Below are 17,940 nucleotides of genomic sequence, written 5' to 3'. Positions count from 1 at the left end.
GAACGGGAGGTCCGTGGGGCGACGCACAATTGGCCTAGCGTCGTCCGGGCGACTCCTGTGGCGGGGGAGTCGTCGCTAGGGTTGCCAGGTGCACGGTGATCTCCGACACATTGGTGCGGCTGGCTTCGCGCACCAGCGACTCCTGTGGCGGGCCGGGCGCAGTGCGCGCTAGCCAAGGTTGCCAGGTGCACGGTGTATTATTGTAGGAACACATATTTTTGGCTTAAGTTGGCAGAGAACATGCTGCAGGCACTGGATTTGTGCTCCAGGCCAGGACTCACTGTAGACCAGGTACTCTGTTTGCTTCAGATCCACCTTCTTACTGTATGTTCTGTACTTATTAATGGATACGGGGTCAAATTGACACAGAACATCTACTGCGTATAGGCTTTGGAACATAATTGGAGGGTGAAGATACTATTGATAATTCCAAGGGCTGTTTACCCAGTGGCATCCTGCAGCACTGAAAGAGAGAGGATACAAAACACTCTATGCACACAGTAACTAAATGTGCTGCTCCTAGCCAGTTCCGTGAATAGTGTATTAGAGCACGGATGTCTTACAGCACAAATGGGCAACTTTGATGTGGGCCACAAAGAACATTTTGCAGTTTTAAAGTTTGCTGCTTTTCTACACATTTTGCCATGGGGCCGGGAGCAAAAATGTGCAGTTTTACAGCTAATTTCCTTGAATTTGACACATTTTGCCAATGAGTGGAGAGAAATGTTTGCCGTTTTTAATGTGATATCTGAGTGAGCCCCCGATTGGTAATATCTGAGTGAGCCCCCGATTGGTAATATCTGAGTGAGCCCCCGATTGGTAATATCTGAGTGAGCCCCCGATTGGTAATATCTGAGTGAGCCCCCGATTGGTCATATCTGAGTGAGCCCCCGATTGGTCATATCTGAGTGAGCCCCCGATTGGTCATAACTGAGTGAGCCCCCGATTGGTCATATCTGAGTGAGCCCCCGATTGGTAATATCTGAGTGAGCCCCCGATTGGTAATATCTGAGTGAGCCCCCGATTGGTCATATCTGAGTGAGCCCCCGATTGGTCATATCTGAGTGAGCCCCCGATTGGTCATATCTGAGTGAGCCCCCGATTGGTAATATCTGAGTGAGCCCCCGATTGGTCATATCTGAGTGAGCCCCCGATTGGTCATTCGACCATGATTCAAATGTTTAGCTGACATGGGCTAATTGACTGTCAAGAGAAAAAGACTACTGATGCACAACCAAATTTCTAAATTGCACCTTGTGTATTCTACTATTCTAACTCTCAACAGTATTTCAAGGGAATTTAATTTTGAAAACTTCTTATGAATGATGAAGAATGAACGTATTATAAAGTTTGTTATGCATGATACGGCAACACGCATAAAGGTGTGATGAATGTCTTATGAAAGTATGTTCAAGTAAAGTGTTACCATGTACTGTACATAGAGGAAGTTATTTGTGAAGTATCTATTTTGTACTAATGAAGACTTTATGTATTCTATATAAAGCCTTTATAAATTCTGTTTTTTTAAAGTGGGACCTAATTGTGGGAAAACTATCAAATCTTTTACCATCAAGGGTTACCAAAACTGGTAAAGCGCTACCAAACTGGGTTATGATACCATTTATGTGTGGCCAACTTTGTCAGACAAAAATACATAGTACACAGTAGTTTTGTAGGGAAGCTGTCTGCTGATCTGACTGCTCCTCTACCTATGGGAAGGATTAAAGCGTGAACACATCTGTAGAGAACAGAACGTATCCTCTATTTGGAATTACATTCTTTACCAAGACAATGATGAATCACCTTTCCTCGCAGCAGTAGCCTTTCTCTCCTCTCTCTCTCTCTCTCTCTCTCTCTCTCTCTCTCTCTCTCTCTGGCTGTATCTATATACTGTACTACTCTGTCTCTTCTCTCTTGCTAAATTTCAATCTCTCTCCTTCTCTTTCTCATCTCACATTCTTCCTCTTTCTCCCCTCTACAATGGTTCTCTCTCTGACTTGTGGAATGGTTGAGATGTAGATAAATACCAGATTTAGTCTGAGACGAGTATTAAGATGTCAGAGGGAAGAGCGAGAAAGTGACAAGAATTGGAGGAAGGCAGGGAGGGATCAGAGAGAGAGAAAAATGAGACAAGTGAGAGAGAAAGAAGGAGACAAGTGAGAGAGAAAAAGGAGACAAGTGAGAGAGAAAGAAGGAGAGCGATAGCGAAAGGGAGACAAGAGACAAAGGGTACGCTCGTGTGTATGTGTGAGTGTGAGTGTTTGTGAGGGTCTAAGCTCCACCAATGAATAAAATGTGTCCCTCCAGGGGAATGGGCCCTCAGGATTTACGAGTCCGGTGGGACAGTGAATAAAGTGTGGAGAGCAACACAAATCTCTGTTACCTTCCTGCACTCTTTGCTCTTTCTTCCTCCCACTGCTATCTCTATTTTCTCTACTTTCTCCATATACTGTAGCTGTAAAAAAAACATCAGTCCTCTTGCTGAGTGTTCAGTCTTCTGACTACATGGTCTCTATGTCTCTATTCATGGAGCAATACTCCCACTAAGCCAAGACGTGTTACTTGCGTAACCCTCGGTTCTCTGATATTATAAGTGAGATATCTTACATGAAGGGGATTGACAAGAGTCTCAGAAGCTCGAAGAACCAATCACACACGTCTGTCGGGAAAACAGGCAAGTCGAGGGGCGAATAAGGTGAGCCCCTCCCCTCATCCCCCCACTCGCCCACCCTCTGATCATTCTTGAGCATGCCGAACTTCCTCAAGTTCTTGCTAGTAGGGAATGTTGTAGTGCTATTTGGGTTGTTAACCTCTTTGATCTCTAGGGGCGCTATTTCATTTTTGGATAAAAAACGTTCCCGTTTTAAGCGCGATATTTTGTCACGAAAAGATGCTCGACTATGCATATTCTTGACAGTTTTTGAAAGAAAACACTCTGAAGTTTCAGAATCTGCAAAGATATTGTCTGTAAGTGCCCCAGAACTCATTCTACAGGCGAAACCAAGATGATGCGTCAACCAGGAAATGAGCAGAATTTCTGAAGCTCTGTTTTCCATTGTCTCCTTATATGGCTGTGATTGCGCAAGGAATGAGCCTACACTTTCTGTAGTTCCCCCAAAGTGTTAGCAGCATTGTGACGTATTTGTAGGCATATCATTGGAAGATTGACCATAAGAGACTACATTTTCCAAGTGTCCGCCTGGTGTCCCTGCGTCGAAATTGGAGCGTAAAGCCAGGTGCAATTATTTTTCCATTTGAGAGCAAGGAGAAACCAGGCTTCCACGAAGGATATATCATTGAAGAGATATGTGGAAAAACACCTTGAGGATTGATTCTAAACCACGTTTGCCATGTTTCAGTCGATATTATGGAGTTAATTTGGAAAAAAGTTCGCGTTTTGAGGGCTGAATTTTCTTTTTTTTTTTCTAATACACAAATAATCTTTTTGGAAAAACTGAGCATCTGCTATCTAACTGAGAGTCTCCTCATTGAAAACATCAGAAGTTCTTCAAAGGTAAGTTATTTTATTTGAAGGCTTTACTTGTTTTTGTGATAGTTGCCTGCTAAATGCTAACGCTAATGCTAACGCTAAATGCTACGCTAGCTAGCTACTGTTACACAAATGATTGTTTTCCTATGGTTGAAAAGCATATTTTGAAAATCTGAGATGACAGTGTTGTTAACAAAAGGCTAAGCTTGAGAGCTAGCATATTTATTTCATTTCATTTGCGATTTTCATGAATATATATAAATAGAATCCCGGATCCGGGTTTGGTCGTCGCAACAGGTTAATTAGATTATTTCTGCCATTTCAAGATTTCTTGTTTTTTATTATTATTTGTGTACTTGTTGGACATTTTACAGCATTGTTAGGAGCTAGTAACATAAGCATGATCACTGCTATAACATCTGCTAAACTGTGTACGCAACCAATAAACCGTTTTTTATTTGAATGCGGTGAGACATCTCACTCATAATATCAGAGAACCGGGGCTACGCAAATAACCTTAAGTTCTCTTTCAGTTGTTAGTTTCGATCTCACATGAGGGATATGGCCAACTCCCGTATCACAGAATGCTCTCTGAAGCCAGTTAGTCTCAACGTATCAACCCTCAGAGGCCCCGACACTGATGACAGTATACGCCAAAGAAGACACAATGACGTCTAGCCGGTAGAACATCGTAAAAGTATGCAAGGAGATGCCCTCGAACAGTGCCCAAGAAGTAGCCATACCCCTGGTGGAGTGAGTCCTCAGGCCATCCGGAGGCTGTAACCCCTTGCTATTATAGGCCAATATAATAGCTTCCACAATCCGTGATAACCGTTGACGAGAGAGGCGTCTCTCACAAAACACACAAAGAGCTAGTCGCTCTTGTGCAAAGCTTTCATTCTATCCAAGTATATGAGCATTATGGGTACTGGACACAAACTGGGGGGGAGGAGATAAAGTCACCCAACACAGAAGACAAGCGAAGAAAAACCTGCACTCGGCGGAAGCACCTCACAGCACACCTGTGAACAGATGAACAGGAAAACGGATCAAGTCATGCTAAGAAGAGCTAAGAGATTGACTGTTTGTGAGGAAGAGAGGTGAGATTGATCAAAAGGTGAGCGAGTGGCTCTTTATGATGAGGGGAGCTGCTCACATCATTTGCCTCTCGACCTGTCTGTACCCGACAGACATATGTGATTGGTTCTTTGAGATGATGAGATTCTGGTGAATCACGCTCATGTGAGATATCAAAACAAATAATTGAAAGAGAACACAACCACACTATGAGGATGAAGACAACAGTAGGGAAGTGACAGGGGAAGTTCTGGCAGTACTGGAGAAAGAGAACATTGAAAACATGTACTGTAGGGAGGTGTATGTTAGCGTCAGCTTGGGAAGATATACCTGTTGTATATTTTTGTGTGTGTGTGTGTGTGTGTGTGTGTGTGTGTATGCCTACATGCGTGCTTGTCTGTGTGTAAGAGGTGTGGACGCTTAGAGCTACACTAATCATCCCTAACCCTCTTACCTGAGCTCCCCCACAGAATGCCAGACCGAGGGAGACAACAGGCATGGTGAACTGTCTGGTCACAGATACACTCTAGCATGTGTAACACCTGTTTTGTGTTCCTAACATGTAACATGTAGTTCCATGCCAAATGACTCCAATATGTAAACTGTATAACTAAACCAAGTTGTTCAACACAATTCTAATATGTACCATCTAGAGGAAGCACTGCTATTATGGATGGATTGGTGCAACTTTCTCTCTATAGAAAAACACAAGACCAAATCATTCACGTAGCATGTCTTCAGATCTTAGGCCAGGTCAGTCATCATGCAAGTGTATTTCACTGTTGGTCAAAGTGGCACCTTTTCAGAGCTTTTATTGGTTAAAAGTTGGTTTATAGAGGTCAGCCTATCTGTCACGCAGTCTGGCTAGCATAAAACTAGTCCTGTTGTGTAAAGAGGGTAATTGGCAGGACATGTGTGTGTATGCGTGTGTGTGTGTGTGTGTAAGCATATGGTTTGACTTTGCCAGTGTGGGTGGTGCTAAACCTTCCTCTTCCCAATCCCTTAATTAGCCTGACCTTGGCCTTAACGAGACCCGTCTCTAGCAGTGTGGTGTGTGTCTGTGTGTGCATTTGTACGTGTTTGCGTGCATGCGTGTGCGTGTGTTAATGAGACAAATATGTGAATACCTTGGCACGAAACAGCAATATTCCCTTATTTTGAAACTACTGCACAGACTATTTTACTTCGTTCTGACAGCGATGCCATTTTTTTGCTCTCTCAGAATGTCAACCACAGTTCCTCTTGCCTGCCTGTAAAACAATGACCATTACAAACCACAACAACAGCCAGACATGTCTTTAGCCGCTCAGTCACTTCAAGAACGACACCACAAGTCAGAATGGGGAGGAAAGCAGAGGAGAGAGAGTGTGAGGGAAAATACCAAACTAAAACCATGCCATTCTTTCAGCAGCTGGTTCTCACTATAGCTTGTATTTTTTATAAAAGCCTTCAAAATATTTCTCCCTGGAAACAGTTTGACTGGAAACCATTTTTATTCTACTTTACACATTTTAAGAGGTTTTATGAATGAGAATGTGTTTATTGTGAGTATGATGATGATGATTATTATATAGGGAATGTGTGTATGAAGCTAAGTGATACAGGTATGCAGATATAGGATAGAAAAAGGGGTAAAATACCTACTGTTGCCACGTTACAGCATCAACAACAGAACCAGCGTTCTTCATGAACCTGGGAATAAAAACACAAGAGATTCAGTTTACAGCATCCACAACAGAACCAGCGTTCTTCATGAACCTGGGAATAAAAACACAAGAGATTCAGTTTACAGCATCACTGAGATACCAGTACTTCATTTTGGAATAAAACACAGACTTTTGATTAGTTTCATATGTCTTGGCTTCTTGACCTGGTTGTCAATGTGTGTGTATGTGTGTGTGTGTGTGTGATTCAGTGAGTGTGTGTATTTCTAACTGTTAAAACCAAAGAGACACGTGAGAAACAAGACATGAGGACCGGGTAGTCTCAACCTGAAACTCTCCTTATTTGGGTCTGAGAGTCTTTCTGACATGTCCAGACTCTTCTGTCTAAACAGCTTGTCAGAAAGGCACTCTCACCAGTTAAAGATGTTTAGTCTTGGTTACATCTTTTAACTGACACCGATGTTACCTCCGTCCATTTGGCCTTTGTTTTCTTAAGCAGACAACTGTGGCAGACACACACACACACATGCACACACACCTGAGACAGAGGCTGTGACCGTGAGACAAAGTCAAACCAGGGGAAAGACCGGTCGGTCAAACCAGGGGAAAAACCGGTCGGTCAAACCAGGGGAAAGACCGGTCGGTCAAACCAGGGGAAAGACCGGTCGGTCAAACCAGGGGAAAGACTGGTCAAACCAGGGGAAAGACCGGTCAGTCAAACCAGGGGAAAGACCGGTCGGTCAAACCAGGGGAAAGACCGGTCAGTCAAACCAGGGGAAAGACCGGTCAGTCAAACCAGGGGAAAGACCGGTCGGTCAAACCAGGGGAAAGACCGGTCGGTCAAACCAGGGGAAAGACCGGTCGGTCAAACCAGGGGAAAGACCGGTCGGTCAAACCAGGGGAAAGACCGGTCGGTCAAACCAGGGGAAAGACCGGTCGGTCAAACCAGGGGAAAGACCGGTCGGTCAAACCAGGGGAAAGACCGGTCGGTCAAACCAGGGGAAAGACCGGTCGGTCAAACCAGGGGAAAGACTGGTCGGTCAAACCAGGGGAAAGACCGGTCAGTCAAACCAGGGGAAAGACTGGTCAAACCAGGGGAAAGACCGGTCAGTCAAACCAGGGGAATGACCGGTCGGTCAAACCAGGGGAAAGACCGGTCAGTCAAACCAGGGGAAAGACCGGTCGGTCAAACCAGGGGAAAGACCGGTCGGTCAAACCAGGGGAAAGACCGGTCGGTCAAACCAGGGGAAAGACCGGTCAGTCAAACCAGGGGAAAGACCGGTCGGTCAAACCAGGGGAAAGACTGGTCAAACCAGGGGAAAGACTGGTCGGTCAAACCAGGGGAAAGACCGGTCAAACCAGGGGAAAGACTGGTCAAACCAGGGGAAAGACTGGTCAAACCAGGGGAAAGACTGGTCAAACCAGGGGAAAGACTGGTCGATCAAACCAGGGGAAAGACTGGTCAAACCAGGGGAAAGACCGGTCAGTCAAACCAGGGGAAAGACCGGTCGGTCAAACCAGGGGAAAGACCGGTCAGTCAAACCAGGGGAAAGACCGGTCGGTCAAACCAGGGGAAAGACCGGTCGGTCAAACCAGGGGAAAGACCGGTCGGTCAAACCAGGGGAAAGACCGGTCGGTCAAACCAGGGGAAAGACCGGTCGGTCAAACCAGGGGAAAGACCGGTCGGTCAAACCAGGGGAAAGACCGGTCGGTCAAACCAGGGGAAAGACCGGTCGGTCAAACCAGGGGAAAGACCGGTCGGTCAAACCAGGGGAAAGACCGGTCGGTCAAACCAGGGGAAAGACCGGTCGGTCAAACCAGGGGAAAGACTGGTCGGTCAAACCAGGGGAAAGACCGGTCAGTCAAACCAGGGGAAAGACCGGTCGGTCAAACCAGGAGAAAGACAGGTCGGTCAAACCAGGAGAAAGACCGGTCGGTCAAACCAGGGGAAAGACCGGTCGGTCAAACCAGGGGAAAGAACGGTCAGTCAAACCAGGGGAAAGACCGTTCGGTCAAACCAGGGGAAAGACTGGTCAAACCAGGGGAAAACCGGTCAGTCAAACCAGGGGAAAGACCGGTCAGTCAAACCAGGGGAAAGACCGGTCGGTCAAACCAGGGGAAAGACTGGTCAAACCAGGGGAAAGACCGGTCAGTCAAACCAGGGGAATGACCGGTCGGTCAAACCAGGGGAAAGACCGGTCAGTCAAACCAGGGGAAAGACCGGTCGGTCAAACCAGGGGAAAGACCGGTCGGTCAAACCAGGGGAAAGACCGGTCGGTCAAACCAGGGGAAAGACCGGTCAGTCAAACCAGGGGAAAGACCGGTCGGTCAAACCAGGGGAAAGACTGGTCAAACCAGGGGAAAGACTGGTCGGTCAAACCAGGGGAAAGACCGGTCAAACCAGGGGAAAGACTGGTCAAACCAGGGGAAAGACTGGTCAAACCAGGGGAAAGACTGGTCAAACCAGGGGAAAGACTGGTCAAACCAGGGGAAAGACTGGTCGATCAAACCAGGGGAAAGACTGGTCAAACCAGGGGAAAGACTGGTCGGTCAAACCAGGGGAAAGACTGGTCAAACCAGGGGAAAGACTGGTCAAACCAGGGGAAAGACTGGTCGGTCAAACCAGGGGAAAGACCGGTCAAACCAGGGGAAAAACTGGTCAAACCAGGGGAAAGACTGGTCAAACCAGGGGAAAGACCGGTCGGTCAAACCAGGGGAAAGACTGGTCAAACCAGGGGAAAGACCGGTCAGTCAAACCAGGGGAAAGACCGGTCAGTCAAACCAGGGGAAAGACCGGTCGGTCAAACCAGGGGAAAGACTGGTCAAACCAGGGGAAAGACCAGTCAGTCAAACCAGGGGAAAGACCGGTCGGTCAAACAAACCAGGGGAAAGACCGGTCGGTCAAACCAGGGGAAAGACCGGTCGGTCAAACCAGGGGAAAGACCGGTCAGTCAAACCAGGGGAAAGACCGGTCGGTCAAACCAGGGGAAAGACTGGTCAAACCAGGGGAAAGACCGGTCGGTCAAACCAGGGGAAAGACCGGTCAAACCAGGGGAAAGACTGGTCAAACCAGGGGAAAGACTGGTCAAACCAGGGGAAAGACCGGTCAAACCAGGGGAAAGACTGGTCAAACCAGGGGAAAGACTGGTCGGTCAAACCAGGGGAAAGACTGGTCAAACCAGGGGAAAGACTGGTCGGTCAAACCAGGGGAAAGACTTGTCAAACCAGGGGAAAGACTGGTCAAACCAGGGGAAAGACTGGTCGGTCAAACCAGGGGAAAGACTGGTCGGTCAAACCAGGGGAAAGACCGGTCAAACCAGGGGAAAAACTGGTCAAACCAGGGGAAAGACTGGTCAAACCAGGGGAAAGACCGGTCGGTCAAACCAGGGGAAAGACTGGTCAAACCAGGGGAAAGACCGGTCGGTCAAACCAGGGGAAAGACTGGTCAAACCAGGGGAAAGACCGGTCGATCAAACCAGAGGAAAGACTGGTCAAACCAAGGGAAAGACTGGTCGGTCAAACCAGGGGAAAGACTGGTCAAACCAGGGGAAAGACCGGTCGGTCAAACCAGGGGAAAGACCGGTCGGTCAAACCAGGGGAAAGACTGGTCAAACCAGGGGAAAGACCGGTCAGTCAAACCAGGGGAAAGACTGGTCGGTCAAACCAGGGGAAAGACTGGTCAAACCAGGGGAAAGACTGGTCAAACCAGGGGAAAGACTGGTCAAACCAGGGGAAAGATTGGTCAAACCAGGGGAAAGACTGGTCGGTCAAACCAGGGGAAAGACTGGTCAAACCAGGGGAAAGACTGGTCGGTCAAACCAGGGGAAAGACTGGTCAAACCAGGGGAAAGACCGGTCAGTCAAACCAGGGGAAAGACTGGTCAAACCAGGGGAAAGACCGGTGGAGGGAAAGGAGGAGAACAGAGAGGAGGAGTTAGAGGAGGAGTTAGAGGAGGACCTCCCTCGTAATTCACAAAGACTCTCTAAATCCAACTCATCAGCTCAGCTATAGTAAGTAAGAGTTGTATAGTAGTAAGTATTGCTAACATAAATGTTATAACTATTGATGTGTACCTACAGAAAAGCTCTAGCCAAAACATTGACGTCAGGCATATCTATTTTTGCAGCCTTTATTATACTGAACTAAAATATAAACGCATCAATTTCAAAGATTTTACTGAGTTCCAGTTCATATAAGGAAATCAGTCAATTTAAATAAATAAATTAGTCTTTAATCTATGGATTTGTCATGACTGGGTATTCAGGTATGCATCTGTTGGTCACAGATATCTTTAAAAAAAGGTAGGGGTGTGGATCAGAAAACCAGTCAGTATCTGGTGTGACCACCACTTGCCTCATGCAGCGCGACATATCTCCACCACATAGAATTGATCAGGCTGTTGATTGCGGCCTGTGGAATGTTTATCCCACTCCTCTTCAATGGCTGTGCGAAGTTGCTGGATATTGGCGGGAACTGGAACACGCTGTCATACACGTCGATTCAGAGCATTCCAAACCTACTCAATGTGTCACTCCCTGCCCATAGAGAGGCGTTTATTCTCTATTTTGGTTAGGCCAAGGTGTGACTAGGGTGGGCATTCTAGTTTCTGTATTTCTATGTTTTCTATTTCTTTGTTTTTGGCCGAGTGTGGTTCCCAATCAGAGGCAGCTGTCTATCGTTGGCAGCTGTCTATCGTGGGAATCATACTTAGGCAGCCATTTTCCCACCTGTGTTTTGTGGGTAGTTGTTATCTGTATAGTTTATGCACCTTACAGAACTGTTTAGTTTTTTTTCACTTTGTTATTTTGTTCAAGTGTTTTGGTTAATAAAGAATCATGAACACGTACCACGCTGCGTTTTGATCCGATCCTCATTACGACAAGAGCCGTGACACAATGGGTGACATGTCTGGTGAGAATGCAGGCCATGGAAGAACTGGGACATTTTCAGCTTCCAGGAATTGTGTACAAATCCTTGTGACAGAGGGCCGTGCACTATCATGCTAAAACATTAGGTGATGGAGGTGGATGAATGGCACGACAATGGGCCTCAGGATCTCGTGACGGTATTCATATTGTCATCGATAAAACGCAATTGTGTTCGTTGTCAGTAGCATCTCTGTGCATTCATATTGCCATTGATAAAATGCAATTGTGTTCGTTGTCTGTCGCTTGTGCCTTCCCATACCATAACCCCACCGCCACCATGGGGCACTCAGTACACAACATTAACGTCAGCAAACCACTCGCCCACTGGTTGGATGTACTGCCAAATTCGAAAAAAAATTTTGGAGGCGGTTTATGGTAGAGAAATTTACATTCAATTCTCTGGCAACAGCTCTCGTGAACCTTTCTGCAGTCAGATTGTCAAATGCACGCTCCCTCAAACCTTGAGACATCTGTGGCATTGTGTTGTGTGACAAAATTTATCATTTTTGAATGGCCTTTTATTGTCCCAGTACAAGGTGCACCTGTCTAATGATCATACTGTTTAATCATCTTCTTGGTATGCCACACTTGTTAGGTGGATGGATTATCTTGGCAAAGGAGAAATGCTCCCTAACAGGGATGTTAACAAATGTCTGCACAAACTTTGAGAGAAATAAGCTTTTTGTGTGTATGGAACATTTCTGAGATCTTTTATTTCAGATCATGAAACATGGGACCAACACTTTACATGTTGCATTTATATTTTGTACAGTGTACATAAGCATCATAGAGGTATGCAAAAAAATGCTGCTCTGCCAAATACATATTTTTGGAGTGGAAAAAATCCAACATTTAACATATAACAAATCCAACAATTAACCTAACAAATCCACTACTTTTGGCAAGTCCCAATGGTGTGTCTAAGATAGAGGGGTGGAAAGAGGACTAGACAAAGATTATCTGGTCTGTGAGAGAGAGGAGAGAGGAGAGAGGAGAGAAGAGAGAGCGAGGGGACAGGTGGGACATCGCTTGGCCACCTTATCAATCCACTGACACTCTATACAGCTGACAGCCTATTTAACTATACCAGGGCCTGGGACCATCAGACTGTAGGCTTCTACATAAACACTGGGCCTGTGTGTGTGTGTGTGTGTGTGTGTGTGTGTGTGTGTGTGTGTGTGTGTGTGTGTGTGTGTGTGTGTGTGTGTGTGTGTGTGTGTGTGTGTGTGTGTGTGTGTGTGTGTGTTGCTTAAATCACATTTCCAAAAGATAACTCCATACCATAGTTCAGGACCTTGTAGTGTGGCCATATAGTGACAACGGTGTCAGTGAAGCGACTCACCCATCGAGCAGCAGAATGGCGTTTTTGCGTGGTCGTCCAGCGTTAGGGCCCAAGAGGTGTGCTCGGCTATAGTAGCGTACAGACTGTAGTAACGTTCTCAGCAGGGTGTAGTCCTGGGCTAGCTGGGTACTGTTCACTGTCTGACCCATCATGCTACGGTAGCCATTAGGCTCTGGAGAGAGATGGAGAGAGGGACGAAATTAAAGGTCAGGAAAGTGATATAAACAGTATGATCCACCATTTCACAGCAACCATTCCACTCTGGTGAAAGATGGAGTGCAAATGGCAATCTTTAAAACAAATAGACATTTACTTCGATCTTCATTCAGGTTAATTTGTCAATACATTCTACCAGCTTATTTACCCAGTTAAATGGTGTTTCTGGAGAGCTTGACTTGGTCAGATAGTTTTCCACCTCCATAAGTGAACAGTAGAAACACTTCCACACCATAACGTCACAGAACCCCTCTAGCCCCGTCTGCTGCTAAACACAACTTGGGCAGTACTGACATTTTTATGTTGTCCTTGAATGGAACCCTATGTACACAGTAATACAGAAAGACACAGAGTGTGTCAATTCTAACACTGTCCAACACAAGCACTGTTAAAGAAGACAAACAGAGTGTTGTGGAGAGAGAGTGTGAGAGTGTAAGAGTGTGTGTGTGTGTGTGTGAGAGAGAGAGAGAGAGAGAGAGAGAGAGAGAGAGAGAGAGAGAGAGAGAGAGAGAGAGAGAGAGAGAGTGAGGCAATGTCCAACATACTGTATGTTTCTCTCAGTGCCCAGTAAGTGAGCGTTAACTAAATTGTCATTATTGTAATGCTGCTGGAGGGAGGACTTGCCAGGAGAATGGGCCAAGATAACAGGGAGGTCCCCCACCTCCCTATTTCTATCCCTCTCTTTCTCTCTCTCTCCATCTGTGTTGATGGTCTCCACCAGAAGGACGCTCAATTTCCCTCCAAAATAAAAACACAGACGCCTATAGTTCCCCCCTGCTGGCCATACTGTTTGTGTCTGTCATATTGGCAGGTGTTCTCGGGTCAACGATGCACCACTGAGCAAGTAATCAGTTGTTACCTTCTCCTTTTTAAAACCACTCCATACTTGAGCATCCCGAAATACCTCCCACCCTCCTCTCTCTCTATCTCCCCCCCCCCTCTCTCTCTCTCTCTCTCTCTCTCTCTCTCTCTCTCTCTCTCTCTCTCTCTCTCTCTCTCTCTCTCTCTCTCTCTCTCTCTCTCTCTCTACTCTTTCTTCACTCTCTGAATGGCTTCTGTTCAATCATGACTTATTTTTCAAAATAAGCCCTGGTGCACCAATTGTAAATGTCATGTTAGACCTACAGCATGTTCTCTGCCAACTTAAGTCAAAAACGTTTTCCTAGGATAATACTTTGGTTTGGTTACTGTGCCTGTGAAAATAAAAATGTCAGTGTAGAATGGATAAATACATATATTTTTTTATGAACAATACTGCTACACTCATAAAGGTGTTAGAAGTGGTTTCATAAAGGTGTTAGAAATGGTTTTATAAAGGTGTTATGAAACCCTTTCTAAAGGTGTTATGAAATCCTTTCTAAAGGTGTTAGAAATTGTTTCATAAAGGTGTTAGAAATGGTTTCATAAAGGTGTTAGAAATAGTTTCATAAAGGTGTTAGAAATGGTTTCATAAAGGTGTTAGAAATAGTTTCATAAAGGTGTTAGAAATGGTTTCATAAAGTTGGTAGAAATAGTTTCATAAAAGTGTTAGAAATGGTTTCATAAAGGTGTTAGAAATAAAATAAATACAAAACAAAGGAAATGTTAGAAATGGTTTCAGAACGTGACAAGGTGTTAGAAATAGTTTCATAAAAGTGTTAGAAATGGTTTCATAAAGGTGTTAGAAATGGTTTCATAAAGGTGTTCGGGATAAGTTGTGTATACACTTCAAGTACAGTGTTACCTAATGTTTTATAATTCTACTGTATTAAATAGCATAAATTATATAATATATAGTATATAATGTTGTATAGATACTGACCGTTGCCCAGTTCCCAGGAAATGTTGTATTTCTTCCCGGCGCTGTATTTGAGGAGGCTGAGTGCTGAGGAGGAGTTCCAGGAGGAGTCAGGGTTTCTCTGCTGGGCGTTGAGCCCCAGGACCAGATGCAGACCAGCACACTCGGCAAAGTTGTACAGTTTGTCTAAAGACCTGGCTGGGAGCAAACCAGACGCAGTTGTAACTTTGTTTCTTTTCAAAATATTTGAGGTAACTGTCAATCAAACTGTGGCCGGGCTAACTTTATTACAAATAATTATTTATAAACATTGAAAACAGATATGGGACATTTCTTTTCCAGTATGCTAGGTAAAACTAGCTAGAAAAACTGTGCCCTGTCTAACATCTGGACCTAACCCCTCCTACTATAGGATCAGTGGTGGTGGGAACTCCACATTAGATGGCTAGATTAATTTTTGACTGTGGGAATATATGTAGCTACAAACCTATCACAGATTTAATGATTTATCGAAACTAAGTGATCCCCGACTCTTTCTGAAAAACACCTGTTCCTAGTTCTAACCTTTAACCTCTTTAATCTGAGCCTGACTAATCATCTAAACTCTACAGTACTACAGTTCACTTTACCTAACCCTGTCAATCTGAGCCTGACTCATCATCTAAACTCTACAGTACTACAGTCCACCTTACCTAACCCCGTCAATCTGAGCCTGACTCATCATCTAAACTCTACAGTACTACAGTTCACCTTACCTAACCCCGTCAATCTGAGCCTGACTCATCATCTAAACTCTACAGTACTACAGTCCACCTTACCTAACCCCGTCAATCTGAGCCTGACTCATCATCTAAACTCTACAGTACTACAGTTCACCTTACCTAACCCCGTCAATCTGAGCCTGACTCATCATCTAAACTCTACAGTACTACAGTTCACCTTACCTAACCCCGTCAATCTGAGCCTGACTCATCATCTAAACTCTACAGTACTACAGTTCACCTTACCTAACCCCGTCAATCTGAGCCTGACTCATCATCTAAACTCTACAGTACTACAGTTCACCTTACCTAACCCCGTCAATCTGAGCCTGACTCATCATCTAAACTCTACAGTACTACAGTTCACCTTACCTAACCCCGTCAATCTGAGCCTGACTCATCATCTAAACTCTACAGTACTACAGTCCACTTTACCTAACCCCGTCAATCTGAGCCTGACTCATCATCTAAACTTTACAGTACTACAGTCCACCTTACCTAACCCTGTCAATCTGAGCCTGACTCATCATCTAAACTCTACAGTACTACAGTCCACCTTACCTTTATTGTTTAATTTATGTTTACTAAGTGATAATTTAACTGGATGATAATTCCAACCATACATAAAACCAGGCATATACAACGCCCAGGGGAGGGCTTGAGGGTGTGTGTGTGTGTGTGTGTGTGTGTGTGTGTGTGTGTGTGTGTGTGTGTGTGTGTGTGTGTGTGTGTGTGTGTGTGTGTGTGTGTGTGTGTGTGTGTGTGTGTGTGTGGGGTGACGTGTCCTGATGGATATCCCAGCCTGCTGATGAAGACCAGGTGAAGGGCATAGCTGAACGGCAGCCTGCTGAGCAGATATGACAATAAAATAAATCATGAGTGAAAAGTCCAGAAAGAAACTTTCTCTAAAGATATGTATGAACTTGATATGGTTCAAGAGGCTGTGTTTTATATGTGTAAAATGACATAGGTCTGTCCACACATGGTGAAGTAATGCCCTTGACATGTGAAATGTCAGTGTGTGTGTGCGTGTGAAGTCCCTAAAGGGGTCTCATCGTTTCTCCCTCCTAGGTCCAGATCCAGAAAGACTGATTTATATTCTCATTAGAGTCCCCTGCCGAGATGTAGTCTTTGAAGCACACACACGCAACACACACACACACAATGCACCCTACATAGGGAGCTGTTATGTCACACTTTATACCATTTATACAGTATGACATTCGTTTATAGATGATTTGTGAAGCATTTCTATTGTGATTAAGAAGACTTTATGTATACTATGTAAAGCCTTAATAAGTTGTATTTTGTTTAAAGTGGGACCAAGTTTAACAATCAATAATCAATCCAGACTTATTGAGATAAATGGTACATTAGAGATTAAGCAGCCAGGGTCTCTGGAAACCAGCAGCTATTGTTTCTGGAAACCTCTGATGTTACTCCCTAAAGGATTTCAGTAGTTCCTGTGAGTGTTTCATCATTTTGCAGACACACACATACACACGCACATGCACATGCACAAACACACAAAAACACACATACTACAGCTCCGAGCGCTGCTCATATTCCCCAGACTATCCCTGCTAAAAGCATTATTCCAAATATCAATCCAGGACTTGGCGAGAACTGATGTAAGGAATTCTCTCTCTGTCAATATAATTTGTCAACATATGACAGCTCAATGCTTTGTTAAGGCTAGCACATTTATCAGCTTCTAAAGATTCAAATTCAGAACCCAAGCCCTGAATTAAACGATACAATATGGGGGATGAATAATGCAGCCATTTTGTCAATGCAGCAACTTCAGATAACAATGACCTCTAGCTGTCACACAGATGTATATGTCGTGCTTTTTACATATCATTTAGTTAGCCATGTGAATCTATTCTATTATATTACACTGTGTTTCTATTCAATTATATTCCATTGTGTTTCCATTCAATTATATTATATTATATTCTATTGTGCTTCTATTCAATTATATTATGTTATATTCCATTGTGTTTCCATTCAATTATATTATATTATATTCTATTGTGCTTCTATTCAATTATATTATATTATATTCCATTGTGTTTCTATTAAATTATATTATGTTATATTGCATTGTGTTTCTATTCAACTATATTATATTATATTCCATTGTGTTTCTATTCAATTATATTTTGTACAGTAAGTAGTATGCTAAATGACTGAAGTAAATGCAACCCCAAAAGCCGAAGCCACAGACCCAGTTTGTGCTGTGCTGGTGACACTGTCTGGGATTTATTTAGAATTCAAGGCACACTTAAACAACATGGCTACCACAGCATTCTGCAGCGATACGCCATCCCATCTGGTTTGCGCTTAGTGGGACTATAATTTGTTTTTCAACAGGACAATGACCCAACACACCTCCAGGCTGTGTAAGGGATATTTGACCAAGAAGGAGAGTAATGGAGTGCTGCATCAGATGACCTGGCCTCCACAATCACCCAACCTCAACCCAACTGAGATGGTTTGGGATTAGTTGGACCGCAGAGTCAAGGAAAAGCAATCAACAAGTGCTCAGCATATGTGGGAACTCCTTCAAGACTGTTGGAAAAGCAAATTGAGAGAATGCCAAGAGTGTGAAAGGCTGTCATCAAGGCAAAGGGTGGCTACTTTGAAGAATCTCAAATATAAAATATATTTGGATTTTTTTAA

At 44.5% G+C, this 17,940-nt stretch overlaps 1 protein-coding gene across 1 annotated transcript in view; it reads right to left on the bottom strand.

Annotated features, from left to right (window-relative positions):
* Positions 1-17,940, bottom strand: part of LOC139381626 (inactive heparanase-2-like) — a 116,312-nt gene that overhangs the window by 42,281 nt on the left and 56,091 nt on the right. The window contains exons 4-6 of the mRNA XM_071125291.1: positions 14,519-14,692; positions 12,502-12,673; positions 6,212-6,259 (exon numbers count right to left, since the gene is read on the bottom strand). Coding sequence (XP_070981392.1) covers positions 6,212-6,259; positions 12,502-12,673; positions 14,519-14,692 — 394 coding nt within the window. The remainder of the gene's footprint in view (positions 1-6,211; positions 6,260-12,501; positions 12,674-14,518; positions 14,693-17,940) is intronic.

The sequence above is a fragment of the Oncorhynchus clarkii genome, chromosome 23, assembly GCF_045791955.1.
Source record: "Oncorhynchus clarkii lewisi isolate Uvic-CL-2024 chromosome 23, UVic_Ocla_1.0, whole genome shotgun sequence".
Classification (NCBI taxonomy): Eukaryota; Metazoa; Chordata; class Actinopteri; order Salmoniformes; family Salmonidae; genus Oncorhynchus; species Oncorhynchus clarkii.
The sequence above is the reverse complement of the archived record's forward strand: the minus strand, read 5'-3'. Positions and strand labels throughout refer to the sequence as shown.